The sequence below is a fragment of the Formica exsecta genome, unplaced genomic scaffold, assembly GCF_003651465.1.
Source record: "Formica exsecta isolate Colony F162 unplaced genomic scaffold, ASM365146v1 scaffold98, whole genome shotgun sequence".
Taxonomy (NCBI): domain Eukaryota; kingdom Metazoa; phylum Arthropoda; class Insecta; order Hymenoptera; family Formicidae; genus Formica; species Formica exsecta.
Window position 1 is genome coordinate 109,765 of NW_021853741.1, and position 10,181 is coordinate 119,945.

General features: G+C 35.5%; 1 protein-coding gene across 1 annotated transcript in view; it reads right to left on the minus strand.

Moving 5' to 3' along the window:
• Nucleotides 1-10,181, minus strand: part of LOC115245506 (zinc finger protein 704-like) — a 97,549-nt gene that overhangs the window by 42,838 nt on the left and 44,530 nt on the right. The window contains exons 3-4 of the mRNA XM_029823869.1: nucleotides 8,711-8,800; nucleotides 2,190-2,353 (exon numbers count right to left, since the gene is read on the minus strand). Coding sequence (XP_029679729.1) covers nucleotides 2,190-2,353; nucleotides 8,711-8,800 — 254 coding nt within the window. The remainder of the gene's footprint in view (nucleotides 1-2,189; nucleotides 2,354-8,710; nucleotides 8,801-10,181) is intronic.

Here is a 10,181-nt window from a genome sequence, read left to right on the forward strand (position 1 = left end):
TAAAAATATAAGAGATGTGTCATAGTATCAAATTATATAATTATTATATACTGTTAATTTAAATTTATATTATTAATAATAATATGGACAATCATATGATTGAAATATGAAAAGGAAATAGCAATTACGAGCAGACTGTACTGTTGCATCTCGTATTAGAAATTTTCTTTAAACATCCGCCGGACGATTGGCTATTTCCATGCCGCGATATTCCGATATAGCGAATATTCACTGACATTCAATACGGGGAGGGGAGGACGGGAGAGTGGCAAAGCATTCTGGGGAGTTGTGTGCGATATAAAGGTGAGAGACAGGTGCCTAGCGAGGGTGCATTCACGGTCTAACGATCTGCGAATAGACTCTCCCTTCGTTCTTGCTTTATATACGCAACATGCAGATCCTCAGCTTTTTCTTTTTAGCCTCGAATAAAGTCGATCTTTACGGACGGCTATATATTTGTAGGTAATATGCATATATGCGTAAAAAGAGAAAATTGTATTTTCGTCGAAACATTGTGCCATATGTATTATACGACGAGAAGCAAGATTGATATAAAGAAATAGTGCTCTAATAATCTCACATAGCAAAAGTTTTGTTGGCGTGTCACATCTGGCAATGACTTACGTGAGGTTGCCAGGATATACCTTTGGCATATATGTAGATATCTGGCAACAAGGGCAAGGGTAAAGAATTTGCTTATATTTCAATTTTACCGCTCATAGAAAAAAGATCGTCTACGAATAATTATTCTGCTTTTAATTATATATTGTATTTCCTATTGCCTCGAATACTTAGACTTTCATCATGCACAAATTTCACCTATTTTCTTATTACAGGGTGTCTACTTAAATCCTAAAAAAAATTCCCTGAAAATTCCCTGATCTTTCAGGTATTTTTGTTCAAAACTCCAGATAAAGAGAATATTTTAAACATTTTTTGATGTGATTTCCTAAGATAAGTTTCATTCATACGAAGGAAAAACACAAGACCACAAGTTAAGTTTCAAGTACTAGATTTACAAATATATTGAAAATAAAACTAAATAACTTTCGTTAAGATAATATTTTTTACTTACGTAACATTTTAATTTTTTATCATTAAAAATTAAAATAAAGAATATGTATTGCAAATTTAATATTTTGTTTTTTAAATATTTTGTTTTTTAAGATATTGAAACAGAGATAGATATATATTTATAATATATTTTAAACACATAATTCACAACATTGCTAATTGGTGGATTGTCTATTGCTTGTAATATAAGAGCAAAATGACCAGAGAGAATTTTTTTTTTAATTCCCTGATTCCCAACAAAATTCCATGAGAATTCCCTGATTTTTACAGGTATAAAAAAAATTCCCTGAGAATTCCAGGTTTTCCCTGTTTTTCCAGGGAATAGACACCCTGTATTATATTTTATATCACTATTAAACATTCTTGTATTGGTTTATATTATTATGAATAATTTATCGATTCACGTATAAAAATCAATTACCAAGGATGTAATGCGCCAAACTAGATACGTACTGAATATAATCGTACTTACATCACTTCGAGTCTTCGTTACGAGCAAAGGGAATTTTAAATACTTACTTTTCCATAGGTTGTGAGTTCAGATGGGCCATACAGATAGGAATTGGAAAGGACTGAGATAAGGGCAGTTCGCGATCTAGGAAATTTATGTTCAATAATAATTGATTATATTGAACTATATCGACAGAAAAATGAAAAATAGATATAACAAAGGATATATTCGGCCAAAAAAGTACATTCGGGTCAAATATATGATAATACATTTCTCAATTTCTCCTGCGGCAATTACGCGGATATATTTATGATTTGATTTTGAAGCAATATGCGTTTCAAGTGAGATTACAATATTATATATTGCATATTATACAACAAAAACGCGTCAAATCCATACGAGACAAAATTCGGAATATAACACGAAACGCTTGAATAATTTTCGAAATTCACCGAAGAGGTGCGCAGAATTTGCATAATCGTCAGAGTGAAACCGCATCATTCCTTAAAACGCATTTTGCTTCCAAATGACGTTCAAAAAGGTGATTCGGCTTGCGAGTTTATTATCAATCGGTGGCTGTTATTATGTACGGGGCTTTATCTACCGGCCCGACATAAAAGTATCTCAGATAAGAGGCAGTAATAGAGAAAAGAGAGGAACTTACGCCATTACATGTGGCACGTCAATGGAGTGGGAGGACGCCCGCTTACGATCGCCAGCCATATCGGCGAGTCTGGCAAAATCCGTATCTTGATCAGCCAATCGGGCACTCTTACGTGATTCGAGCAACCTGATCTCGTCTATGCGTTTGGTTAGGCTCATAGTACCCTGTAACAAAAAAAAATAGATACCAATTTACAAATCAGATACAATTTCTCTGATTTTTAATGTTTTATAAAATTCTCATGTATTCTCTGACACGTGACACTCTGATCCAAATAATAAACTTCTAACTTGCGTGTTTCTTGAAACTTCGCAGAAATTAATAAATGTGTTAATAATAAAAAAAATAAAAATAAATAATATAAATAAATAAATATATATATATGTATATGTATATATAAATGGATATGTATATATATATAAAATGCGTAGATATAAAAAATAGATATATGCTATAATATAGTACATATTAAACATACATACACACATGTAAATTCTTTCTCTCTCTCTCTCTCTCTCTCGCACATTCCTTTTTCTTTCTCATGTCTATGTATATTCATTTGTTAAACGAAATTTCACGATCTAATTAGCAGACCACTTTTGATAATGTTTTCGCACAGTCTTCAATGGAACAAAGAGCTTAGCTGTACAAAATGCAAAGATAACGATAAAAAAAAAACGTAAGATTTCTGAGCGATTCTCTTGCAACGTGAGAAACCGCCGGCACACGTAGCTTGCTAGCTATGTAGAGCTATTTTTAATGTTTTATAAAATTCTCATGTATTCTCTGACACGTGACACTCTGATCCAAATAATAAACTTCTAACTTGCGTGTTTCTTGAAACTTCGCAGAAATTAATAAATGTGTTAATAATAAGAAAATCTTATACATGTAATATAATATCTAATATAAGAATCTATTAATCTATTTAAAAAATTCTTATGCATACTAAAAATATTATATTATCCTTTCAAACCTCGCGTGGAATGTTTCAGCCGAAAGCTGTTCATCCGCCTATGAAACGTTTCGACCGCGTGCCGTCGAAAGTTCGAAATTGAATTTCCAAAGGCATTCCGTACGTACTCGCGTAATCACGCTCAGATATTCGCGCAACATCGGAGAAAGTGCAAAATTTTGAACCTAACCCGACGCGCGCATGCGCACGCGCGACGACTTTCCCTCGCGACCGGCATGATTTAATTGCGAACAATTACACATTTCCCCTTACAATTATCTTCGAACACGAGTCCTATGAATGTATTATCGGAACTACACAGTTCAACTATCCCATTTCGCGATTACCCCTTCATCATGTCCCGATGTAACATTTGTGTTGCGAAATAATTTTTTTTTTTTTATATTGTCAATTACGCCGAGGCGCGATATAAATCATTCGGTAATCATGGAACAGATACAACGTATATGTAACGCCGTTAAGTCACGTATGAGAGAACATTCGTATACATAAATTCGTACACAAACGCGTTCGTACCGAAAAGAAGAAACAAAAGAAATGCAGCGTGACAGCTTTTGGTAATTTTGCTCAACACGGTGCGCGTGGTATGCGGTTATTGCGAGTTCCGGTTTCGAGTGCTTACGAGGAAGCAGAACCATTGCTCGTTGCCGCACCTTCCTTCGCGGATCTTACACGTGTGTATGATATACATAATGTTCGCAAACTGGAACGAGACGTCAAATGAAACGCTTAACAGGACTTTCGCACTGGATTCATTATTCAACGACGAAAATTTTCGCTGTAAAATCAGACTTTGCTAAGAATAATATTTATATAAAACGTAATAAATACTAATTAATTTAAATCTACCTTTTTATATTTAGTTATCGATGTTAAACGGTAGAAGTTTCCATGTCGATTTTATTCTCGATTAATAATTTGTTTTTTCAATAAAGTATTTGATTAAAGTCTGTTTATGACTTGATACTGCCCTATTTATAAATTAGCAAGCTGCTAACAATTTACATTGATCGAATTTGTAATGGTTTTGTAAAACGACGTATGTTATGTTGTAACAAAAATTTTCTTGTACGAAGAACAGTTTGCAAATCGATGACAGTTACGTGAATAGTGTACTTTTGAGTCGCTAAATTAAATATGATTCAATTAATGAATGTATGTGTATATGTAAAATGTCTATTTGATAAAAGTCATTAATAGTTATAATAAATGTATTTTTATGATTTTTTTCACGCTTATATTTTTTTTATCATTTGTTTTCAAACATTATTTTCAAGAATTTTATTTATGTTACTTTTAAAATATTAATTGTAATAAATACCTTAATTGTGATAAATACAACGAGTATTCATAAATACAATAAGTAATAAACAAGTGTTCACGCAAGCTTTTTCTCATTTAGAAATACACATAATTATTTATTAATATCATAACATAATTACCTATTAATTTTCTATAAATGGCTGTTCTACAAGACAGTTCATAAAATATATATTTTATTAAGTTTATTTTATTAAGTAAGGAAATTAGATTTGTGTATAGATCAGCATAAATGTTATCATGTTTTATATTACTAAAAAATATATATTTAAAGAGGATTTAAAACAGTAGAAAGATTGTTTAAAGTCCATAAATTTATAAATGACGAATATAAAAGTATATTTAAATCACACGCTGGGATTATATGTGTGTATGAAAATTTATCTTACTTTCTCCAAACTTTTTTTATATCCATTACAAATATCTGCACACAATTCCGCAGAAGATTAAAGAACCGAAAAACATTAAAGAATGTCGCTACGGTCGGATTCGTCACGTAAAAGTCACGTTTTAATGCCCATCTTCGATCGTATATTTTTTTGCCTTCGAAAAAACACACGAGACAGTTCCGTATCGTGCTATTGTATTTCGACATACCGCATGTATGCGTGTCATACGTGTCGCGCGTGCATATACAAACGATCGCGAAACGAAGCCGACGAAGCACAGGCTGTTAACCCGCGTCAACGTCATCATTATATTCGCATTATCGTGTCCCCGCCCGCGTGCGTAGACGACGATGATACACGCGCGATTTTATCGCGATTACCTCGCGGACCACCGTATGTTGGCGCGACGCTCCTCGAAATCGATACTTCGGGATTTTCGAGCAAATCAAGCGTGTTTGCTCAAAAGGTATCGATAGCTACTTTGGGATTATAACGTGACTGTATCCACTATGTATCCACATATCTCCCTGGGATATATAATATATGTATATAATAAAATATATTTTCACGAGTATCATACACACCCACCCACACACATACACTCTAATATACTATACGATAAAAATCGTTTCATATCTGCAGGTATAGAAGGCTACATGTAGCTTTGCACATCAATGACGATTATATAGATTATATTATATTGCTCTCGATACTGTGTTTAAACAGTATAACAATTTGTTTAGTCATAATCAGTAGTAGTTTCTAATATGGAGCAGATTATAAATATGAGTATCGCTTGTTGTTAATTATTATAAATCTTAATAAATCGCGCGTTATAACATTTTGTTTCTTTTCTATACTTATCTTCAAGACTGCTAGCAATAATAATAATAATAATAATTAAATATTATTATTTTAATGCAAAAAATTGATATTTACTGCAAAGCAGTGTGAATAAGAGAAAGAAAAGATTGATATGTCGTGTTTTCCCGATGTTCGATATCTTGTACGAGAATATCTATGCCATCACTAGTTGTCGATAGTAATGCGGCGTTTTCTCGGAGAATCCCGTGCCGGGATTCCAACGGAAACGGACGGCTCCTCTCGATAGCTTCCGGCAAGAATTTTACCCAGCTTCGCAGCTCCGATCGTTATAAGAGCAGAAGATGCGAAATGTATTTCGCAGAAATTTATTTGACGCACGGTATATGCTAATTGATCCAATGACGTACATCTTTGCAAATTCTGTTGATTCCGTTGACATCAACGGGATGATAAGCATGACGGTTCATCTCTCCGAATCGCGATCGCGAGGAAAAATATGCGCCGGAAAGTATCACGTATATATTTATTTCTCGAGTTATTATTTCTCGCGAGAAAAAAAAAATTTTATTTCTATTTAAAACACTTCTCGAATAAATATTCAAAAATGGAATTATCGCGTTTCTTCAAAATCTGCAGAATTTCTAAATTCTTAAATTTTACATAATTTATGTCGCGTAAACTTTCCTTCAGAAAAATCTGCCACATAAATCTCATATTCCTAACTTGTGTAGTGGAAAATATTATAAGACGTTTACTTGCAAACTTCTGTTCCCTCTTCGCTAGATACTTTATTTATCTTGTTTTCACGTGCACATGTGACTATTTACGGGACATTGTTACTACTGACATATTTTTATTCTCTATTCGTGATGCAACACGTTTTATAACGATAATAATTGCTTTTTTATTAAAATGTCAATTTTAATAGATCCCTAATATAATTAATAATTACCCAATTTGAATCTATAAAATACGCGTATTTATGACAGATGATTTACATGTGGCAAATGTAATAATATGTTCGCTACACATTTATATTCCCGCTATACAACTCCATTACTTAATTGCTTCTTCGAACCGGCGAATGTATGGGGCGCACGGGATTCCCTGACGGCTTTAATTCCTGTGTCGAAATATCCATCACGCCGTATGTAACATATACTAATTTTGAGCGATTAAAATTTTGTCTCGCGATTAATTAACCGTCATAAGTCTCGCGCTTCACTTCCCGCTTCGCTCGACGTTCACTTTCCCGCAACGATAGAGCGATACGGATAGGTTCAAGTGACCTTACGCGAATGCAGTCGCGCGCATATAGATTATCAAATTCAATTAACGGTACTTGTCAATAAATGAGATCGAGTGTCCTGATGGGGGGCGACGCGTGGCGCCGGGCGTAGAGTCGCGGCCTGGTAATCGAGAGATTCCAAGTTCGATTCCGCTCGGGTCCCGCGTCCTTCCCACATGCCTCAAAAGAGGTTTTTCCACAGATTATCATATAAAACTCTATCCTTCCACTTCCCCACATGCCTCAGAAAGAGGTTTCACATTATCCTATAAATAATTTCTCTCAGAAACTTATTCTCACTATAACCTGTTGTTGGCCAAAATTTGTTGATCCACCCTTGATCACAAGCGGCCAGATAAATTGAAAGAAGAAGAAGAGTGAGTGTCCTGATAGCGAGATTCCGTGTTTAGTAGCACGAGATTAGCCCTGGCGAGATTCTCCTTCTGGTACGTAAATGTGTCCAAGGTACATCAAGTCGCATGGATGAGGGGGAATTCAATTAATCTCGGTGTAATAGCTATGGTGCCATACCTGAATTCTCTGACGGAACGAGATAGGAATTACGCGCGAATGAATTCGGCATGTAAATACGGTAGTAGCGTCACGCATATTCATTGCGTTGTTCGACATATGTGTACGCGAACCACGACGAGAAGGCTTTAATTATAATTTAATAAAAACAAAGCGATTGAATTGTAGACGCTAGGATATGACGAAAGAGAGCCACGCTTTTTTTTTCGCCTCGGAGAGCCTTCTCGCGTTCTCGGCGCTGATGCGTTTTCAACAGTCATCAGCTGTTAAAATATATGCAGCTGTCAAGCGTTATTCGATATTCGGCTTATCTGCTTTTGCGACGTTCGCGTTACGTGAAATCGTACGAGTCGGAACGGCAAGTCGGTCCTTTGCCCGACCTTCGTGTTTCGAATCTCGGAAGCTGAATTTAATACCGTTTGATCAAGAGCACCAGATCCGGAATATAGTGAAACAAATAAAGTAAGAAAAATATCTGCTTTTGTAAACGTACTCTATTCACGGATATTCGTTTAGCATTCTCGCCGATATTATGCCTGTATCCGTATCGCAGCTACAGATCTTTATTCCTTCCCTCTTATCTCCTCTCATATCGTTGTTACAATATTAATGACAGCGCATTATTTCCCGCTGCCAACTGCGCTTATGTCTCTCTCTAAAATCGCATAATCGCGACGGTGAATAGTGCCTTCGTCATATTCAGTAAAAAAAAGGAAATAAAAAATCAAATTGAAATAATAACATATATAAAAATAATCCTTTCCTATCGAAAGAGAGGAGGGGGGAAGCTCGCCATTGAGAATTTCCGAGACGTTTTTCCGGTTGAACCCTCTCACCTCTACGGCCAGACTCAAAGGTCAGGGGACAGAGAAAAAGGTCGTCCGGCACGGATTGATTCCGGGGACGGCGCGAGCATAGGAAAACGGCGACAGGTGAAGGTAGAATGACGAGGAACGACGAGAGGAGGAGGTGAAGGAAGTCCGCTCGTGTGAGCCGCCACGCTCGCTGACGCTGCAGGCCACGTGCCTTTTGCCCGCCTAAACACTTTCACCGACCACTTTCCAATTTCTTTCCTACGTCCGCCCGCTCATTTCCCGCGATATCGCGCGCGCGCGCGGCAAGTAACGTCTATATCTTCTCTCGAGAGAAAGAGGAAGACAAATCGCGGCCGCGCGCGAGTCGACGACCTTACCTTCGCTCCTTGTTTAAACTCGTGCATCTGTCGCCGCTTCCTTACACTCCCGTCCATGTAGCGTTGTTTGTACATCTCGCGATGATACGCCTGAAAAATACGCGCGGGAATACAATATTTAGTTTAAATAACGATATCAAAATCCGATGACATCATCCATATGACTGCGGAGAATGCGGACAGCGAAAAACCGCAAACTCGACGACGCTGCGCGTTGAAACTGAGATAGTAGATTTCGATGAATCACGGGTAAAATATATTTTACGTTAATTGACACGTTTTCGTTATCACGAATGAACTTAACGAAGGATCATTGCTGAGGGAGCATTTCAAATTCCGGAACTCATCGAAATCATATTGATTTTAATGCTTTTTATGTTTTTGCGATGTAGATAATCACTCATAAATATATATGTCGTAACCAGATTACATAATTCATTTTTTTTATAAAACTAGGTATTTTATAAAATGCGGCCACATTCTCAAATCATGGTTGAAAATGAAATATTTTACAATCTGGCTAACAATAAGAATTTTTTTCTTTTTGTAAAACGCTAACAAGCGACCCGCCACATTGTCAAATATAACGATTTGTATATAGATTCTGGCTCATTTCAGTCATTTTATGAACTATCTTTGTACAACAGCCATTTATGGAAAATTAATAGATAATTATATTATAATATTAATAGGTAATTATGTGTGTTTCTAAATGATAAAAAGCTTGTATGAACACTGGTTGTGTTTATTACTTATTGTATTTATGAATATTTGTTGTATTTATTACAATTAAGGTTTTATAAAAATAACATAAATAAAATTCTCGAAGATAATATTTGAAAACAAATAATGTGGGCATTTTATAAAACAACAAATTATGTAATCTGGGGTCATATTCTTGAAAAATATCGCATACGATATTTTTTGAGAATAAGGCCCCTGGCTATGACATATATATATATTGTATATTTAAATTCTCGAAAAGAGAATGTGACCGCGTTTTATAAAATGCCTAGACGTTTTATAAAATGACGGATTATGTAATCTGGAGCCATATATGTTATATATTTATATTCTCGAAAAGTATTGTACTTTTATAGCTTTATTACATTAATTTTCTTTCTTTACCATAATTAATAAAAATTAAATTATTAAAATTCTGAAAACTCTTAAAGCTAACCCAGTCGAAATGCAAAAGTTAATACTTGTTATATACGTTCATTCCCGTGTACAAGGATTTTAATGCTTTCTCCGCAGCAATATATATGCTGCTGTAATATAAACATATGTGCGCAGCGAGAGTGCGTTGGTACAGAGAGTAGGATGCATAACGCGATCTATGCGTAACGCAACGGTAAAGTCGCGAAAGTGTCGAGCTTCGCGCAGACAGATAGAGGCATAACGAGCCGGCGAAAACTCAATTCGCGATTGTCGACGCGATAATTAGGACGCCAACAACGGAGGCATTCCT